The sequence below is a fragment of the Trichechus manatus genome, unplaced genomic scaffold (assembly GCF_000243295.1).
Source record: "Trichechus manatus latirostris isolate Lorelei unplaced genomic scaffold, TriManLat1.0 scaffold00027, whole genome shotgun sequence".
Lineage (NCBI taxonomy): Eukaryota > Metazoa > Chordata > Mammalia > Sirenia > Trichechidae > Trichechus > Trichechus manatus.
Genome location: NW_004443963.1, coordinates 7721860 through 7743538, shown reverse-complemented (window position 1 = coordinate 7743538; position 21679 = coordinate 7721860). Strand labels below are relative to the sequence as shown.

Here is a 21679-nt window from a genome sequence, read left to right as displayed (position 1 = left end):
TATAAGAAAGGCCTGGCAATCTACTTCCAAAAGATCAGCCACTGAAAAACCCTGTGGAGCACAGTTCTACTCTGACACACATGGGGTCGCCATGAGTCAGAGTCGACTTGATGGCAGCTCATTTGGCTTGGTCTTATGCATCTGGCATCTACTGGATACCAAAGATGCTGTAGTGAATAAAACAGAATGGTCTCTGCAAAAAACAAGTAACGGTGATCAAGGTTATGAAGGGGGAACTGTATGTGCATGGATGCTTATTGCAGGGGGTGGGCCATGCGTGGGATGGGTGAGGAGGACTTGGTCAGCTGAAGAAGTTAGTTGCGGATGATAGGGTGGGGAGGGATCTTGGCAGAGAAAATGCCATGTGTGCACACCACCGAGGCCAACCCTGGGTCCTTGTCATGACTGCAGACCCCTGCCTCAGTCTCCCTGTGCATAGAGTGGTGGGAGCTGAATGAGGCTCGCCACCACACTCTGCCTAGTGGGGCGGCAGGAAATGCCCATTGGGGACTGAGCACGCTTTTGGGTGTCAGGCTGTCATTCGGGGCTGTGTACTCCTAGCTGGAGGTGCTGCTGTCACAAGTGTCCCTGGCAGCTTTGTGGAGCAGTAATTAATGGGCTGATGGTACTTGCAACAGGGCTGTGGAGCAGGGACCAGCCCGTTAACTCTGGATAATGGACAATGAGTGCTTCCCTTGAAAGGAAGGAAAGCTGCTGCTTGTGGGGAGATGATGAAGGAGGCTCAGAGGCTCGTGGGCGCTCTCCAGGGGCCTTGGGGGACGGGCCTGCAGCCTGTGCTACTCCTCACTCCCTATCTGTCTTTGCACACCCTAATTGCTGTTCATCAGCTTTCCCAAGAAAAGGGACTTTGTTAGGATAAAAATATCTTTTGAAGAACCTTTCACTTATCTATAAAATTATCCATGGTTAGGGTACAAAATAAAATGTAAAACTATGTCCTTTTTTGGTTATATTTTACCACCTTAAATTAAGATTTTTTGTTTTTGTTCTGCCCTCCTAGATCAGCCAAATTCAGTGGACTGATTTCCTTTCCTATTGGAAAACTCATTTCGTGTCTCAGGTCTCTTGTATTTCTCATTCATTGTTCCCAAGGTCAGCAATTCGGTAGCAGCCTGAAGTTAATATTTAAAAGCTGTGTTTTTGGTGAATTAAGAAATAATGGGATAAAAACCTCCCAAGTATGCCTATTCATGTGTGGTATCAAGTCAGGCTTTAGAAATCAGACCAAGGTTTGGCCGAAAGCAGTGTCCCCGGCAAGGCTACGTGAGGACGGCCCCCTGGCATTAGATGGAGGTGGAACAATGCGCCATGCTGTGCAATGCGTTGTAATTTGCCAGCATGCTTGGGTATATCTGTCATTCTCCATCTCTGCTTATTAATAATGCAACAGTTCTGGGGACTTTGCTGCAGCTGGGGCTTGCCTCTCTTGTGAATGTCAAAACTTTTCGTGGTGGTTTCGGTCCTGCTGCTCGTTGCTAGGACTTCTCGCCCTGAGTATTAATTCCTCCCAGATGGGATCCAGGACTCCCTTGATGTAATTCCAGTGCTGCTGCTAACTTTGTGAACTTGAGCCTGCACTTTCACCTCCCTGGGATTCCGTTTTCTCATCTGTAAAATGAAGGGGCTGGCAGAGAACATTCTACGATCCTTCCAGTGCTAACATCTGATGATGATAATGGCACTTATTATGACTCCTTCCATAGTTACTCTTTGCCTTCTGCACCCTGCATCATATACACAATCTACATTGATCCTGGGGCATTGGTGGTTCGGTGGTAGAATTCTTGCCACCCATGCAGGAGGCCCCGGGTTTGATTCCTGGGCAATGTACCTCAAGCACAGCCACTGCCCGTTGGTCAGTGGAGGCTTGCGTGTTGCTATGATGCTGAACAGGTTTTAGCAGAACTTCCAGCCTAAGAAAGACTAGGAAGAAAGGCCTGGTGATCTGCATCCAAAAATCAGCAAATGAAAACCCTGTGGATCACAGTGGTCCCATTTGCAACCTGCCGTGGGAATGGCACAGGACCGGGTAGCATTTTGTTCCTTTGTTCATGGGTCACCTTGAGTCAGGGGCTGACTTGACAGCAGGTAACAACAACAACAGCAACAATTTGTTCCCCACATTAACCTTATGAGGTAGGTACTATTACCATCCCTGCTGTTAGATGAAGATACTAAGCCTATGACATGATGACCTGAGCACTCCTCCTTGCAGGAAGCACCTGGACCAGGTAGCTATCACTGGTGACAAGGCCAGGATGCTGGTGCTGGGTTTCTCAGCAGTGCTGGTTGGGGCTCTGCTAGGCTTGGATGTTGATAAATAAAAGTTGCACAATCCTAAGCTTACCTAAACTATGTTATTATAAACAGCATCAGAGTGATGAGATGCTACCAGTTGAGGCCGTCCTACTTACAAGCAGCCTCAGCCTACCCCACCCCCCGAGAATTGTAACCTGGAAGGAAAGCAGTGGCACTCTGGAATTCTGATTCGGTGTTGCATTTGGCTTTTGGAAATACAGAAGTCCAAAAATAAGTAGTTGCTAGGCAACTCGAGTCCCAGCTAAACAGTCTTGCACAGAGTCTTTCTGTGACTCTGGTTGCCTGTGTTAACATCTCTTGTGCTACCAGAGGCCATTTCATGCAGAGGACCTTAAGCCCAGAGGACTCTGGGCCTGGAGGGACTTCCAGAGGATGCTGGATAAGGGAAGTCTCCTCATAGCCCTGGGCCAGACCCTTTCTCCACAGAGCAGGCAGAACCCAAGGCTCAAGAGCTCATTTCTGGTCCCCTCCTTCAGACACATTCACTTTTACCAGCCTGGGAGCCCCAGGTTATGTGCAGACTGTGAAGTCACCCATCAGTGGCCAGCTTCCATGGGCTTGTCATCCACAGGCCTGGCCTTGGGCCAAGGTGAGTGAGGTATTTGCTGGGAGCAAATCTTTCACTTTCTAGGGGTGAACGAATTCGGTTTGCCGAGTCCCCTCAAGGAAGCAGCTTGTTTTTACTTTCCCTCCAGCTAGATGGGCAGCTCATTAATTTTTTTCATTAATCATCTAATGTATAATATGACTATGTAATATTTAAGTTGTGGAATTATAGATGCCATCCCAGCTTTATTTAGTCTGGATTTTAGGTGGTAGCTGGAGTCCCTGGGTAGCGCAAATAATTAACGTGCTCGGCTGCTAGCTGAAAGATTAGAGGTTCGAGTCCACCCAGAGGTGCCTCAGAAGAAAGGCCGGGCAATCAACTTCCATAAAATCAGCCATTAAAAACCGCAGTTCTACTCTGACACCCATGCGACTGCCATGAGTCGGAATTTATGGGAGCTGATTTTTTGGTTTTAAGATGGTAGCTCTCAAACTTTGGAGTTCAGTGGAATCATCTGGGCAGCTTATAAAAAATGCTGATACTAGTACATACAATGGAATATATTACTCAGCCTTAAAGAGACATGAAGTCCTGATACATGCTACAACACGGATGAACCTTGAAAACATTGTCCTGAGTGAAATAAGTCAATCACAAAAGGACAGTATGATCCCACTTATATGAAATATCTGGACTAGGCAAATATATAGAGACCAGAGTTCATTAGAGATTCCCAGGGGTGGGAGGGAGGGGAAAAGGGGACTCATGGGCCTCTGAGCTTCTGTTAATGGCGGTAGAATCATTTGGAAACAGATGATGGAGGTGGTTGAACACCGTGATGAATGTAATCAATGTCCCTGAATGTAAAAAATGTTGAATTGGCAAATGTTTTGTCATATATATTTTTTACTACAGTTAAAAAGAAAATGCTGATACCAGGCCCTTCCCCGACCTGAATTCACTAGGTTTGGGTTGGGCCCAGGAATTTGCATTAAAAAAAATTACTTTAGAATTCCTTTTCTTTTCTTTTGGATTTTATTTTTATTTTGTTTTTGTTGTTGGGAATATACACGGCAAAACATACACCAATTGAGCAGTTTCTACATGTACCGTTCAGTGGTATTGATCACATTCTTCAAGTTGTACAACCATTCTCACCCTCCTTTTCTGAGTTGTTCTTTCTCCGTTAACGTAAATTCACTGTCCCCTAAGGTTCCTTTCTGATCTTTTGAGTTGCTGTTGTCACTTTGATCCCAATAGATAGTTTTTAAAAGAGCATAATGCTCAAGGCAGACATTTTTTGCTAGTTAAGTTAAACTGTTGTTTGGTTTTAAGGAGACTTCAGGGGATATTTTTGGTTTAAGGTTTAAAGATGATCTCAGGGCAATAGTTTCAGGGGTTCATCCAGCCTCCATGCTTCAGAATGTTGAATTGGAGTCCATGGGAATGTGAAATTCTGTTCTGTGTTTTCCCCCTTTTGATTAGGATTTTCTATAGAATCTTTGATCAAAATGTTCAGTAATGGTAGTCGGGCACCCTCCAGTTCTTCTGGTCTCATGGGAAAGGAGACAGTTGTTCATGGAGGTAATTAGCCACACATTCCATATCCTCCTCCTGTACCGGAAGTCTGCATTTTAACGATCATCACTCCCACCCTCAACGTACCAGGTGATTCTAATGTAGGTGGCTTGCTGATCATCCTTTGACAAATACCCGTCTAGAGAATCTAATTGTGTTTTCTGGGCCAGTTTGTTGCCTGTTTTTGGCATTGCCATCTGAAGTTAACTTTCCACTGGCCTGCTTTTCATTGCTTCTTTGGTTCTTGCCTAGTCAGCCATGGCCACTATCTTGTGTTTTACAAATCCCAACACCATGCAGGGAGTGGCAAGCTCCCCGTGCTTTCTTAGTCACTAATTACACTTCCCTTGAAGCACTGCCACTAGCAAGGATGACATCCTTAGCTGGATCCTTAAAGGGGGATATTGGAGAGTAAGACATGACTACTGTTAGCTGCTGTTGAGTCAGCCCCCAGCTCGTAGTGGTGACCCCATGCATAGCAGGATCGGACTGTGGTGATCCATAGGGTTTTCACTGGCTGATTTTTGGAAGTAGATCTCCAGGCCTTTCTTCCTAGTCTGTCTTAATCTGGAAGCTCTGCTGAAACCTGTTCATCATCACAGCAACACGCAAGCCTTCACTGACAGATGAGTGGTGGCTGTGCATAAGGTACATTGGCTGGGAATCAAACTCAGGTCTCCCACTTGAAAGAAGAGAATTCTCCGACTGAACCATCACTGCCCCCAAGGAATGGCTAGATGTGTAGATAAAATTGTCCCAGCGCTGAGTTCCTCCTGAGCTGGCCTTGACCCAGTCAAGTAAAAATCTGATTTGCTGCTTAAATTCCCAAAATAGAACATGTTTTATGGCAGCAGAAAAATCAGTATGATCCGGGGAGCCATACCCTTTTTTATGGAGAGTTGTGGAAAATAGAGGATTGAGAACTGAGCTACAGAGGATTATATTTTCAGGACCTCTTACAAGATGAAGGGGCTGCTAGTGGCAGATGGTGTGATGCCATTCTTTGAAGAAAAAGCTCTTTCTTACACACGCAGTGATCCTTGGCATCGGGGTGCCTCTTCTCAGAGCCTGTTGATACAACTCTTGGCTTCCACTCTGCTTCTGCGTGAAAAACATCCATGTAGCGACGTGAATCAATGGGGCGCCAAAGAGGAAGGAGAGAAGAGGCCCTCCGGCCCTGCAGCAGAGCTGGCTTGGGTCCCTGTGGGGCCGGTTACATCATGGCTTAAAGCAACTTGCTGAGGTTCTGTCCTGACTTTGCCAGGCTGCTCCATGAAGGGCTGGGGGTCATTTAATTAATTAGGGGCTTTGGCTGCAGCATGGCTCCTGGGTGGCATCACTGTGGTGATCATTGGGCACAGCTTTTCTCAGTGAAAGCCATTCGGTGACCTTGGGGAGCTTTGGACCATGGTGGTCCATGTGCGGCTATGCCTTGCCCCGAACTCAGTCCATCTCCCAGACAAGAGCAGGCACCCCTATACTGGCCTCCAACTCGACTTGGCTGCCGGCTGCTGCTGCATGTGGCCTCCAGGCGCCTTGGTGAGAAAAAATCCCCTGAGTGCCTCTGACTCAGTGCCCTGCAGCCCCCCTGAACGTGGCCGGGTGTGAGATCACACCTTGTGAATGGCAGGGAAACTGCCAGCTCCTGTTGCTGGGATTAGAAGGCAATCTTGTTCTTGCTAAGTGATGCTAATACATTGTTTATGGCCATGTTTCTCCTCCACTGCTCAGTCCCCAGCCCCACCTCCCAGGACGGCACATTTGATCCTGTAAAACTTTGTCTGCTCAGAGGAGACCTATGACACTAGGCTTTAGTGATCCTTAGGGAGCCTGATACTGTTATCCCAACTTTACCCACAGCCTCAAGATCAGCAGCCTTCGAGATCAGCCTGCCTGGGTTCAAGCCCTAGCTCCATCTTTTACAAGCTATGTGACTTTGGGCAATATTTATCTTTTCCGTGTCTCGGTTTCTGCATCTGTAAAATGGAGTTGAAGTTAGGATTCAATGAGATAAAGTACACTGGCACCTGGTTAACCCACTGCCCTCGAGTCGATTCTGACTTATAGTGACTCTATAGGACAGAGTAGAACTGCCTCATAGAGTTTCCAAGGCTATAAATTTTTACGGAAGCACATTGCCACATCTTTCTCCTGCGGAGCGGCTGGTGGGTTTGAACTGCTAACCTTTTGGTTAGCAGCCGAGCACTCTAACCAGTGCACCATCAGGGCTCCTGGCACCTGGTTAGGGCATAATAAATGTTAGCTCTTGTTGTTATTGAAAATCTTGCCACTGATTTAAAAATGTTGATGTATTAGAGCCAAAAACAGCTCTAAGACCTCGCTACTCAAAGTGTGGTCCCTGGACCAGCATCCCTGGCACCGCTTAGGAGTTTGCTAGAAATTCAGAAGCCTAGTCCCCACCCCAGACCTATGGAGTCAGAATCTGCAGTTTAACAAGATGTTCAGGTGACTCCTGTTTGAGAGGCACTGTTCTAGAATATTCCCTGCAGGTTGACTGTGTCAGTTAATGAGCTTGAGGGGAGGCAGCTGTTGAGGGAAGAGGGCAGTGATTCTCTTGTCTAGAAAGAGGTAACCTATTGCCATCAAGTCAATTCTGACTCCTAGCAGCCCTGTAGGACAGAGCTGTCCCATAGGGTTTCCAAGGCTATAAATCTTTATGGGAGCAGACTGCCATACCTTTCTCCAACGGAGCAGCTGACAGGTTTGAACTGCCGACCCTTCGGTTAGCAGCCGAGTGCTTAACCGCTGTGCCACTAGGGCTCATAGAGAGAGATAAATACATACAAACTTCCCAGATGCTTCACCCTCCCGAAAGCAGGCCGGAAGAATGGGAGGCCCTGCTTTCCACTCTTGTGCTCTCCACAGCCTTTCTGGGCTGGCTGAGTGTTAATTTTTATTTTTCTTTTTTTTTATTGTACTTCAGGTGAAGGTTTACAGAACAAATAGTTTCTCATTAAACAGTAGTACACATATTGTTTTATGACATTGGTTAACAACCCCACGACATGTCAACCCTCTCCCTTCTCGACCTTTTTTTTTTTTTTCTGGTGAAAATATACATAGCCAAAGATACACCATTTGAAAAATTTCTACACGCACAGTTCAGTGACATCTACTATGCTCTTCCAGTTGTGCTGCTATTCTCACTTTAGATGTAGGTTTACAGAACAAAATAGTTTCTCATTTAACAGTTAGTACACGTGTAGCCCTATGACAATGGTTAACAACCCCACTACACGTCAACACTGTCCTTACTCAACCTTGGGTTCCCTATCACCAGCTTTCCTGTCCCCTTCTGCCTTCTAGTCCTTGTCCCTGGACTGCTGTGCCTCATTAGTCCAGTTTTGTTTTATGGGGCTGTCCAATCCCTGCTGAACGTTGAACCTCGGAAGTGACTTCACCACTGAGCTGAAGGGGTGCCTAGGGGCCATTCTCTTGGGGTTTCTCCAGTCTCTTTCAGGCCAGTAAATCTAGTCTTTTTTTTGTGTGTTAGAATTTTGTTCTACGTTCTTCTCCAGCTCTGTCCAGAACCCTCGTTTGTGATCCTGGTCAGAGCAGTCAGTGGTGGTAGCTGGGCACCATCTCCTATACTGGACTCACTCTGGTGGAGGCCTTGGTAGCTGTGGTCCATTAGTCCTTTGGACTAATCTTTTCCTTGTATCCTGTTCTCTTCATTCTCCCTTGCTCCCAAAGGGATGAGACCAGTGGAGTATCTTAGATGGCTGCTCACAGGCTTTTAAGACCCCAGACACTACTCACCAAATGAATGTAGAACATTGTCTTTATAAGCTGTGTTATGCCAGTTGAGCTAGATGTTCCTGAGACCATGGTCTCCACAGCCCTCCGCCCAGCAATTCAGTCCCTCAGGGAGTTTGGATGTGTCTATGGAGCTACCATGACCTTTGCTTGTACAAGTTGTGCTGGTTTCCCCAGTATTGTGTACTGTCTCACCCTTCACCAAGGATACCACTTACCTATTTATTGCCTATTTAGTATTTCCCCCGCACTCCTCCCATCCCTGGTAACCAACAAAGATTGTTACTTTTTGTGTGTAAACTTTTTTGTGAGTTTTTACAATAGAGGTCTCATACAATATTTGTCCTTTTGTGATTAACTTATTTCACTCAACATAATGTCCTCCAGTTTCATCCATGTTATGAGATGCTTCACAGATTCATCGTTGTTCTTTCTCGTTGCATAGTACTCCACTGTGTGTATGTACCATAGTTTGTTTATCCATTCATCTGTTGATGGGCTGGCTGGATGTTAATTTTAACCTCCTCTCGCATCAGTACAAGTATTGGGTGAGAGGGAGAGGAGAGGCCTATAATATGATTTGCTGTGGACTGGTCACCGTTAAATGTGGTCCAGGACCCTGTATCCCTAGGGAAGACTCTGACAGGTCTCACTGATAAATGCCTCCACTCAATGAACACCTACTGTGTGTCAAACACTTTTTACATACATTTTTTTCCCACACTTGATGACAACCCCAAAAGGCAGAAATTGTTAACTCCATTTTACAAATGAGGAAACTCAGCCCCCGTGAGGATAGGTGCTTGGCCTAAGTCACCCACCTGGTAAAGCCTGAGCTTTTCACCATACTGTCCTGCTTCCCCATGTTATTCTTGTTTGTTGTTAGTTGCTGTTGAGTGGATTCTGACTCATGGTGACCCCATGTGTGCAGAGTAGAACTACTCCATAGGGTTTTCTAGGCTGTGACCTTTCAGAAACAGCCAAGTCTGTCTTCTGAGGCACCTCTGGCAGTTGTTGAACTGCCAGCCTTTGGGCTAGTTGTTGGGTGCTTAACCCTTTGTGCCACCCAAGGACCTGCACCCCTATAACTGTGCCTAGATCTCTGAGTTGTTAACATTCATAGCAGCCACTGTGGAAAAAGACCCTGGCAGGCTACAGAACAGGTGGTTTCTGGTGATTATTCAAAAAGGAAAAAAAAAAAAAAACCCAAACTGCCAATGCAGAAGAGCAGGCTGGGCCTGATACATTTAACAAAAGACGAGAATTGGCTGAAGGAACTTGGCGTCTTAAGTAGGCAGGCACCGCAGGGCAGACTTTGCAGGTCCATGGCCAAACCTTCTGCTACATATGGTTTAAACATTAAACTATAGGGTGGCCTTCTTTAAAAGCAGACTATTTTATAAGGCACTTGGTGCCGTCTAGACTTGGAAACATTTATGAAAGGGGCCGTACTGGGTGTCAGGCGCAAACACCTAAGCCTCCACTCCAGGCGTTTTGAAGGGGGCATGAAACCTCTTCGACTTGTGCAGGAATACATTGGGATTTCCTTGGAGTATGTGTGGTTTCAGATGTTGGGTCATCTCTTCCTGCTGGGCCCTTTGCTTACCTCTGTCTTTCTTGGTAGCTGTGAAAATTGAGGAAAGGTCGAGAGAAGGGTTTCCTCTGTGGTGGTGGGCATCTCTGTACATCTCTTTGGTATCTCTTGGCCAGGAGGCTAATTACGTAATTACTCGTGTAATTTTGGCTTTTTGCCCGTCTCCCCCGCCTGCAGGGCTGGGGCAGAATTGAGTTGGGTTCCTCTCGTGCAGCCTCAGCGCTATTCCTGGGACAGGATAAACCAAACCTGTTGCTGTTGAGTCGATTTCGACTCATAGCAACCCTGTAGGACAGAGTAGAACTGCCCCATAGGGTTTCCAAGGAGTGGCTGGTGGATTCCAGTTGTTGACGTTTTTGGTTAGCAGACGAGTTCTTAACCACTTTGCCACCAGCAACAGGATAGGTGCTCAAAAATTTTTGTTGAATGAAAGAAAAGCCAATGAACAGTCAAAATTCATAATGGCTGAAGCAATTATCTTGAGGCAGACTTTTTTTTTCTAAAATAATTTATTTTTTGTTGTTGTTGAGAATATACACCAACTTGACGGTTTCTATGTATAATTCAGTGATACTGATTACATTCTTCAAGTTTGCAACCATTCTCACCTTTTCTAAGTTGTTCCTCCCCCATTAACATAAACTCACTTTCGAATTACTTTTGTCACTTTGATCCCATATGCTCAAGGCAGACATTCTTTACTAGTTAAGCTAAACTATGATTTTAAGAAGAGTTCAGGGGATATTTTTGGTTTAAGCTTTAAAGATGATTTCAGGGCAATAGTTTTAAGGGCTCATCAGCCTCCATGGCTCCTTGAGGCAAACTTTTGATTCTAAGTAGGAATATTTTATTTCCCAGGGCAATTATAAGAAGGAGATAAGGCGGGCTTGGTCCTGGGGAGAAAGCTGCTTTTTTGGGTTCGTGCTGTCCATTCATCTGTCTGGTCTGGGACTCAGGTGCCACGCTGATAATAGAGGGCTCCAGCTGTTCTGAGCTTCTGGCATTTCATGTGAGGGTACAATCTAAAGACCTTAGCTCTCTGGATCCTATGAAAAACAGGTTATGAGCTGGATTTGGCCTGCAGGCCATATTTGCTGCAAAGAAAGAAGAAAGCAAGATAATTTCAGATGACGTGAATGCTCTGAAGAAGGCAAACAGGGAAAGGTGCAGAGAAAAGGAGGTGGCAGTGAAGGCGACCGTGTCAGCCAGGGTGCTCAGAGAAGGTTTGATGCCTGACTGATGAGAAGGATGTAAAGATTTGTGATGTGTAAAGCACTTGTCACAGTTTGTGTACCATGTGTTGAACGCTTGATGAATCCCGCTATTATTACTATTGTTATTGTTTTCTTGGTTTGCCAAAACTGGCTTTATGACCTTGGGTGGGTCATCTCACTGCTCTTGGGAAAAAAAACCCATTGCTGTCTAGTCAATTGTGACTCATAGTGACCCTACAAGACAGAGTAGAATTGCCCCATAGGGTTTCCAAGGAGCGGCTGGTGGAGTTGAACTGCTGACCTTATTGGTTAGCAGCCGAATGTTAACTGCTTTTGGGAGTGGAACTAAATGTTTTCCCTCCAGCCTTGGAGGTTGCACAGTTCTCAGTAATTTCTAGCATTGGTCTCCTCCTGGCTACCCATGATCTCTTTGGGGTATTGCTGTTAGCTGCCCTCGGTCAGCCCTGACTCATGGTGACCCCATGCACAATGGAGCAAAATGCTGCTCTGTTGTGTGCCATCCCCGTGATCAATTGTGGATAGGACCGTTTGATCCATAGGGTTTTCACTGGCTGATTTTTGGAAGCAAATCAGCGGGCTTTTCTTCCTAGTCGGTCTTAGTCTGGAAGTGCCGCTGAATCCTATTCAGCATCATAGCATCACACAAGCCTCCTCTGACAGATGGGTGGTGGCTGTGCATGAAGTGCATTGGCTGGGAATGGAACCCGCGTCTCCCACGTGGGAGGTGAGAAGGTAGGCAGAATGAGCCCTCTTTTACATTCTCAATAGAAGATTCATTGGATGAAGTTTTTGTGGAGGAACAATGCCCATGGCTATTAACATTTATTGAGCCCTTTCTGTTGCCCAGTACAGAGTGAGGTTTTCATAGAATGTGGGCACTTTCCTTTCCATCCCAGATGGGAAGCACCCCCCGGCAGGTGCACAGTGGGGTTGTTGGCCTCTCGTTCGACTGTTAGTGGAGCATTGACAAGTAGGCTTATTTTGTTACGCCTCAGAATGCTGCTAACCTCCGCTGGCCCGGGCTGATGAAAGAATGTATTCCTATTGTTATTTGACAGTAGGGCCTTCTTGAGGCCTTCTCGAGGCCAAGGGCAGCCTGTTGCAGAATCAAAGGGGAGGTTACTACCCTTGGCCCATCTTTATTTCATGGAGGAATGTAGGAATTGGTCCAGCAGCCACCCACATCCTCCTTGTCTACCAGCCTGTGTTGTTCACTGTCTCCTTCCCCCAAGAACAAGCTCCTAGACTCGCCAGACCAACTCAGATAAAATAAAGCCTCCCAGTCATATCTTTACGATTGATGTAATCAAAGGGAGGTTTTTTTTTTTTTTTTTTTTCTTCCTGCTGCATATTGAATAGGGCTGTCATGAGGGCCAGGGGTAGTTCTGAGCCTGGCATTGTGGTGGAAAGGGGCCTTTAAACTGGAAGGCTAATTCATTGTGGGCAGCCTGCTTTTTAGCCATGTTCTGGCTATAGCCTGCCTCTGGGTTTCCAGCTGGGCTTCCGTGCTCCGTTTGCTTTCTCCATTCCTTGATCACCTATGTAGGTAGGACGCCAAAGACATCTTACTATGATGCCTGTCTTGGCAATATTATTTGACTGGGTACTCCTTTCTTTTTTTCCTCATTTCCTTGTCCCTTCTCTGGTCTGGGCTCTCATCACTTAATAACATAAACTCTTGCCTCTCTTCTTTCTCCTTCCCTCCTCCTCTCCTTCCCTTTCTTTCCACCCACTCATCTACCCATCCACCACTGTCTTAGTCATCTAGTGCTGCTATAACAGAAATACCACAAGTGGATGGCTTTAACAAAGAGAAATTTATTCTCTCACCGTCTAGTATGCTAGAAGTCCAAATTCAGGACTTCGTTTCCGGGGGAAGACTTTCTCTCTCTGTTGGCTCTGGAGGAAGGTCCTTGTCATCAGTCTTCCCCTGGTCTAGGAGCTTCTCTGTGCACGAACCCAGTGTCCAAAGGACATGCTCTGCTCCTGGCACTGCTCTCTTGGTGGTATGAGGTTGCCATGTCTCTCTGCTCGCTTCTCTTATATCTCAAAAGAGACTGGCTTAAGACACAATCTAATCTTGTAGATTTCATCAATATAACTGCCACTAATCCATCCATTGACACCATAGTGATAGGATTTACAACACATAGGAAAGTCACATCAGGTGATAAAATGGTGGACAATCACACAATACTGGGAATCATGGCATAGCCAAGTTGACAGATATTCTTGGGGGACACAATTCAATCTGTGACGACCACCCTACCAACCCACTCCTGTAGCACCCCATCTACCTACCTACCTACCTATCTACCTAACTACCTACCTAGAGGCAGTTGTGGTTCAGTGGTAGAATTTTCACCTCCTATGTGGGAGACCCCGGTTCAATTCCCAGCCAATGTACTTCATGTGCAGCCACCTGTCTGTCAATGGAGGCTTGCTGTTGCTGTGATGCTGAATGGATTTCAGTGGAGCTTCCAGACTAAGAGGGACTAGGAAGAAAGGTTGGTGGTCTGCTTCTTAAAATCAGTCAATGAAAACCCTGTGGATCACAATGGTCCACTGTGCATGGGATCACCATGAGTTGGGCGATGACTCGATGGCAGCTAACAACTACAACCTACCTACCTGCCTGCCTACAATAAATGTTTTCTCAGTTCTACCATGTGCCAAGGGGCCCTGGTGACACAATGGTTAAGCGTTTGGCTGTTAACCGAAGGGTCGGCAGTTTGATCACACCAGTCGCTCCATAGGAGTAAAGACCTGGCGATCTGCTCCTGTAAATGTTACATCCTAGGAAACACCATGGAGCAGTTCTACTCTCTCCTGTAGGGTCGCTATGAGTCGGAATTGACTCAGTGGCACCCAGCAACAACACCATGTGCCAGGCACTGTGCTAGGCCCTGGAGATAAAGCAGTGAATAAGATCCTCACTAGTGTAGAGACAAGTAATGACACAATACTTATTTAATTACGACTGGGAAAAGCATTGCAGAGGAGAAGTCCAGGGAGCTGCCAGTCGCTTATCCTATTTTCTGGAAGGTCAGCAACTAGCAAAAACAATAAGAACAGCTTTTCAATTCTTGTTGAGTCATAGATAGACTGATTATATTTGAGAAACGTTTGTGTTCATAGTGCTTGGTTGAGACCTGGTGCAGGTCAGAAGTTGCAAGTGTCCACAAGTGTGAATACATTGTTAATGAGACTGGCTGTGGTTAACCTCGTGATAGGCAAGGTGTGACTGTGGGCTGCTGATGACAAGGACTTTTTTTCTCCAGAGAATTCGTTGTTACCAGTTGCCATCAAGTCGATTCCAACTCATGCCGACCCCATGTGTTACAGGGTTTTCCTGGCTGTAATCTTAAGAGAAGAAGCACTGGTGGTGTAGTGGTTAAGCGCTCGGTTGCTAACTGAAATGTTGGTAGTTTGAACCCACCAGCGTAAGAGTTACAGCCTTGGAAGCCCTGTGGGGCAGTTCTACTGTGTCCCGTAGGATCAGTGTGAGTTGGAATCAACTTGATGGCAGTGAGTTTGGGGTTTGAAGCTTAACAGAGGCAGATCGCCAGGCCTTTTCTTCTTTTTCTTCTGTGGTACTGCTGGGTGGTTTAGAATTGCCAACCTTTTGGTTAGCAATTGAGTGCAAACCATTTACGCCACCTAGGGAATTTAATGCCTTTATAATCCTGAAGGATGGTTAAGCTGCCCTTCATTTAGGAAAAGGTGGTACAAGAGAGAGTTGAGGTCACAGGGGGATCAGTCTGGGAGGGAACTAAGCCGACTTTCTGAGGCTGGCAGCAAATTGGTCGGCAGACGTCCTTGTTACCCTGGATATACCTCCCCCAGTAGGTTTTGCCCCCCCATTAGAGCGACGGCGGGTTAGATTACCAACCAACTTGTTTATGAGCAAAGATGAATCCATTGGCAAACATATTTTTCCTTATGAGATTCCCCATTTTCATTTAATGCCTTTTTATTTATGTGTTTCTTTTGAGTAATTGCTCTGTGTGTTGGTCCTGGCAATTCTCTGCGGTTTGGATTTGCAAACATTGGCATGGAGCTTTGGAATCAACTGAGGCTGGGCAGGAAGTCTAGCTGTCACTTCCTTTGTCTTAACGCCGATTATTCTCTTGAAGAGCTTCTATGTCACACTGTATGCTATCAAAGGTGCCTCAGGCATGAGGAATAGGTAGAAAGAATTTGGCTTGTGAGCGATTGCATAACTCCAGCATAGGCTGGAGTCTCGAAACCCAAGGTCTGAGGTAGGATTGGCCTTGCGCTAACTAGTGCCATGGAGTCGATTCATGGCAACCCCATGTGCATCATAGTAGAACTGTGCTCCATAGAGTTTTCAATGGCTGATTTGTTTTGGAAGTAGATTACCTGGCCTTTCTTCTGAGGCACCTCTGGGTGGACTTGAACCTCCAACCTTTTGGTTAGCAGCCAAGTGCATTCACCATTTGCATCACCCAGGGCCTCGAGTTGGGCCACGCAATACTTCTCACCACTGCTGCGGCACTTGCATGCTGGGACTGAGGGATACTAATTTCAGCAAACCGTGTTTAATCATCGATACCCTGTAAACCGAGCTCTCCTTTTTTCTTTTTTCAAGGAATCAGGATTCCTGGAGTAAATGAATCTGGCCATGTTAAGCAGCCTCTGCTCTATGAAAAAAAAAAAAAATCCACCATCCCAAACCCCAGGCTGTTAAAACCTGATGTTTTCTGTTGTGGGGAGAGGGGTGTTTTTGCTATAAATGAAAGACATGACAGGGGGTATTTTGAAGCTTTGTTTTGGTTATTGTCTATTCTGCCAACAAGTAACATCTGTATTTATTTTCCAAACTCCCCCAATGGCTGATTTGCATCTGTTTAGTTCTCTGAGTTAACATTTCATTTCCTGACTTTATAGGTTGCTATAAAATCCATTCGTAAGGACAAAATTAAGGATGAACAGGACATGGTTCACATCAGACGAGAGATTGAGATCATGTCATCCCTCAGCCATCCTCATATCATCAGTATTTATGAAGGTCAGTGATTTTTTTTTTCACCCCCATATCAGTTACCATTTCTCATACCACAGAGCTTGCCAAGACTTTTAGGTAATTGCCCTTCTGGGCAGGAGCCAAGTATTTTTCCTCATGATGCAAAAACAGGCGGGTGTTATCTCTTACTTGGTTACCTTGAATGCAAGCAGACACATGTAATACAGCTCACTTTGGTCGTAAAATATCTCTGATGGGTGCCTTGTTCCATCTTACCAGGTCTTTGGTGGTTGCTAAGCAACCTGCTTTATTGAAAGTTGGCATATGAGACAGCCATGAGTTCTGAAAAGTGGCAGTTTGCTGGATGAACCAGTAACAGTGACTACGTTCCCCTAAGTGGATCGCTCCGGTGGTGGTGTCATGAGTTACTCAAAGTTATGCTCTTTGAGTTAGGAATTAACTCTGAGCAGGTCCAGGTAGCACAAGAAAAGAGGGGCTTGTTGGTGCAGTAGCTGCTTGTTGGTGTGGCAAATGGATGCCAAGTTGTAGTTGGTGTTTGTTAAAGGGTGGAGTGGAGAAAAGCTTATAAAATGCTTACATTTTGATCCTCCACAAAAAGAAAGAAAGAGAGAGAGAAAAGAAGCAAGGGGAGGGGGGCATAGACCTCCTACAGCCTTTTTTTTCTTTCAATATCCTGTAAAAAATTTACACAAGCAATATGTGTTTCTCGTAAAAATGATTGAAATACAAACATTAAAAAGTAACTTCTGATCCGACTCCCAGAGGTAACAGTCTGATTGATAGCTACCTCTATTTTTATTGATCTCTACATCTCTATGTGGTTTTTATCCCAAGTCAGGTCATACTGTTTATACTGTTTTTTTTTAACTTGATTTTTTTTCATTCGTTATATCATGCATCTCTTCCTATGTTAACAAATATTCCCCCATAAAGACATTTTTAAAAGGCTTTATACTATTCCATTTATGGACATACCGTAATTTATTGGATCTAATTCCCCTTGCCAAACATTTAAGTTGTTTCATATTTCTAGTTATTATAAACAGGGATTTAGTGACCCTCCTTGTACATCATTTTTACATCTCTTTCTTTTTTTTATTATTGTAGTTTAAGTGAAAATTTACATCTCAAGTTAGTCTCTCATACAAAAATTTATACATACATTGTTATGTGACCCTAATTGCTCTCCCCATACTGTGAGAGCAGACTCCTCCTTTTCACCCCTGATTCCCCATGTCCATTCAACCAGCTCCTAACCCTCTCTGCCTTCCCATCTCACCTCCCGACAGAAGCTGCCCGTTTAGTCTCATGTATCTACTTGAGCTAAGAAGCACCCTCTTGACAAGTATCATTTTATGTCCCACAGTCCAGTCCAATCTTTGTCTGAAGAGTTGGCCTCAGGAATTGTTTTAGTTCTGGGTTGACAGAGAGTCCATTTTTACATTTATTTCTGATGATTCTGTTTGCATAAATTCCTAGTCTTGGATTTGCTGAGTCCAAGTGTTTCTGCAGAATATTTTTTATTTATGGTTGGGTCAGAAAAATGAACCTGTGTTTAATTTCTGGTCTGATCATAAGAAGTTATCAGGTAAGGCTAAGAGGAAAACAGATGGTGACCCTAAAATTTTTCTTCATTTAGTTCCCTGTTGTTTTTTTTTTTGCCATTCTTTTTTTTTTCTTGCTGCTTCTATTTTTGCTTCTTATCTAGAAGTAAATGTTGGTTATATCTTTTAACTTGAGCTTTCTAAAGCTCATTTTTGGAGCTCTTGAGGACAGGATTTTTAAGGGAAATTTATTCATTCCACAAATGTCTCTTGCAGTAATTCTCCCTGGGCCAGCAGATTCAGCATAACTTGGGATAGTTAGAAATGCAGGTTCTCAGGCCTCTTCCTGGACCTGCTGAATTAGAAACTCTGGAGGCGCGACCCAGCAGTGTATGTTTTGACACGTTTGAAAACCACTGGTCTATTGAGTGTTTACTTCTTGTAAAGCACTGTGTTACACGTGGTTGGAAATATAAAGATGAATATGATATGGATCCCATATATAAGAAACAATATAAGGCAAGAGGGAAATAGTATTAAGTAGATACAGAAGCCTATTCTGGAGTCCTTGGTGGTGCAAACAGTTAATATATTGGAGGTTGAAGTCCACCCAGAGGCACCTCAGAAGAAAGATCTGGCAGTCTACTTCCAAAAAATCAACCACTGAAAGCCCTATGGAGCACAGTTCTACTCTGGCACACAGGAGGTTGCCATGAGTTGGAGGTGACTCAACGGCAACTGTTTATTTATTTATTTTGGTTATCATCGTAAGTAGTTCTTAACCTGGGGTCCATAGATAAGGAGGTTCATGGGTGAACTGCAGGGGTCTGTAAACTCCCTGCAAGAGTATATGACTGTGTTGTCTAATACAGAAGGAACTAGCCACAAGTGGCTATTTACATATAAAATTAATTAAGAATTTAAAAAAATTAAAAATTCCATTTCTCATTTGCACTGGCTGCATTTCAAGTGCTCAGTAGCCACAAGTGGCTAGTGGTTCTCATAGTGCAATTATAGAACATTTGCATCATTGTAGAATGTTCTGTTGGACAATGTTGTTTTATATGTTACGTACATGTGTTAATTTTTTCTAAGGGAGAGAGCACGAAGCTTTCATCAGATTCTCAAAGGAATCCCTGACCTCAGATAGGTTAAAAATACCACTACTGTAAAGTGTTTGTGTCCTGCAGGGTACCATACAAATAAAAGGTATTGTTTTTATCCAGAAAACTCCCAGGGACTTAAATGTGGTCTTTTTTCCTTTTAATTTCCTAGAGATCTCCAGTTTCTGTTCTGTTCCATATTCCTTCTCCCATGCAAGTTCTTTCTCTCCCATATTCAACTAAATAACTGTGGGGGAGGGCCGCTATCCTCCCTTCCCGAGGGGGTAGGAATAGGAGATCTCCAAGATTCTGTTGCATCTCTTACATCTCTAACTGTGAACCCACGATCCTCACGTCCTGTGACTTCGTCTGCCTCACTGCCACAGGAGCCCAAGGCTCACTCCAACGTCATCCGTAGAACTCTTTATGGTTTCAAAGCCTTCTCACATTTAATCCCCCCAGTGAACCTGTGGGATAAGCTGGCCAGGTGTTCCCATTTTGCAGTTGTGGAAACTGAGGCTCTGGGAGGTTAGTGACTTGCTGGGTATCACAGTTAATTGATGGCCTTGGCACATAGGTTCTCCTGACTCCATTTTGTTTCTTCCTCTGCCCAGCCTCAGCCTGTATTTCTGATACTGTTTCTTGTTTGATGATCTCTGCAGCCCACTTCTCTGTCCCTCAGCGTCCTCCTCAGCCTGGGCCTTTCAGGCCTGACATTGCTGCCCCTGCCACAACCCTGGGGCATGGCACCAGCACTGTGGTGGGAGCAGTGGTGGTAGGACCTGAGTCTGTGAGCCAATATGTAGGCTTCTCTGCCTCTCAGAGTAAAAGGGGAGCCTTCTATCTGAAAGCTGATTGATTGTTTGATAGGCCAATCAAGAGCCTAGCTGAGTCCAGAAATGCATTAATTTCCTTAGTGAAAAACCAATGCCTAGGTACTTAAGTGGCTGTTTGGACATTAGCCGAGGGAAAAGACGCTATTAAAGAGCTTTACAATTTTTTCTTCAGCAAAGACCTTTATGATTTAAAGAACACACCCAAAGCCCATTGCCATCGAGTCGATTCTGACTCATAGCAACCTTGTAAGACAGAGTAGAACTTACCTGTAGGGTTTTCAAAACTGTAAATGCTTACGGAAGCAGATTGCCGCATCTTTCTCCCGAGGAGCGGCTGGGGTGTTCAAACCACTGGCTTTTCACAGTTAGCAGCCGCGCGCTTAACCACTATGCCAACAGGGTTCCATAAAGAACACGCAGCAAAGCTTAATCTTGGCTTGTATCATCCAGCAGTCACAGTCCTAGATATTTACCCAAATGAATTGAAAACTTATGTCCACAAACGCATGCACGCAAATGCTTATAGCAGCTTTATTCATAATTGCCAAGAATTGGAAGCAATCAAGATGTCCTTAGGTGAATGGATAAACAAACTGTGGTACAACCATACAATGGAGCATTATTCAGCAATAAAAAGAAATAAGCGCAGGGCGTTTAAAGGCAGTGGAACTATTCTGCATTGCACTGTAATGGTGGATATATGACATATGCATTTGTCAAAACCCATAGGACTGTACAAACCAAAGAATGATCCTTAACGTAAACTATCTCACTTTACCAGTTGCTGTTGAGTCGATTCTGACTCATGGCAACCCCGTGTGTGTCAGACTAGAAATGTGCTCCATAGGGTTTTCCATGGCTGAGTTTTTGGAAGTAGAGCTCCAGGCCTTTCTTCCGAGGCACCTCTGGGTGGACTCGAACCTCCAAACTGTCAGTTAGCAGTTGAGTGCATTAACCATTTGCACCAGTCAGGGACTCCAAAGTAAACTATGGACTTCAGTTAATGATAATGTATCAGTATTGGTTCATCAATTGTAACATGAATGCAGGAAGTTAATAATAGGATAAACTGTAGTCAGAGGAGAGGGAGACTATGTGAACTCTGTACTTCCCCTGCAATTTTTCTGTAAACCTAAAACTTCTCTAAAAAACTGTATTTTTAAACACACACACATAAATAGCAGCAGCAGCAAGGACAGTAACAGCAGCCACATGACAAAGCATTAATGTGCCTAACCCTGTATATTAAGGAAGTATGGGCTTTTATGAAGTTAAGGCACCATCTTGGACTATACTAACCAATGATAGTTCCAGAGAAAAAGTAATTCATTCATTAAAAAAAAAAAAGAGAACGAATTAAATGCCTGTTCAGCCACATGGCACACAATGGCAAACAAAGCATGCTTCCTGCTTTCATGGAGCCTACAATAAGGGCAAGGAGATGGATGGTAAACAAGTGAACATACGAGGTGGACAGGGAAGCCCTATCTGTATACGTTTCTATTGAACTGAGAGCTGAATGAAGCGAGAAATTGTTGTTGTTAGGTGCCGTCGAGTTGATTTTTGACTCACAGCGACTCCATGTGCCAGAGGAGAACTGCCCCATTACAGCCTAGAGTTTTCTAGGCTGTCATCTTCACAGAAGCAGATTACCAGGTCTTTCTCCTGTGGAGCCGCTAGTGGGTTCAAACTGCCAACCTTTTGGGTAGTAGCTGAGCCCTTAACTGTTGAGCCACCAGGGCTTCTTAAGCGAGGGGTGAGCCCTACAAAGAGCTGGGCATTCCAGGCAAAGGGAACAGCATGTGCCAATGCTCAGAGGAAGGGAGGAGCTTGTGTTTGTGGAAGCAACAGAGAACCTGTGAAGCTGAGGGAGTGAGTGAGGACAGTGGGAGGAGAGAGGAAGCTGGAGAGGTGGCAGATCTTGACCACAGCATCTAAAAGAAGAAGTGTGGATTTTACACTAGGAGTGATGAGAAGCCACTGGAAGGTTCTGAGGAGGAAAGTAGCATTTTTTTTTTTTAACTTGTACTTCAGGTGAAGGCTTACAGAACAAATAGTTTCTCATGAAACAGTAGTACACATATTGTTTTATGACATTGGTTAACAACCCCACAATA

General features: G+C 44.8%; 1 protein-coding gene across 1 annotated transcript in view; it reads left to right on the top strand.

Moving 5' to 3' along the window:
• Positions 1-21679, top strand: part of NUAK1 (NUAK family kinase 1) — an 87299-nt gene that overhangs the window by 26176 nt on the left and 39444 nt on the right. Inside the window, exon 2 of the mRNA XM_004374015.3 lies at positions 15983-16103. Within this exon, the coding sequence (XP_004374072.2) occupies positions 15983-16103 (121 nt within the window). The remainder of the gene's footprint in view (positions 1-15982; positions 16104-21679) is intronic.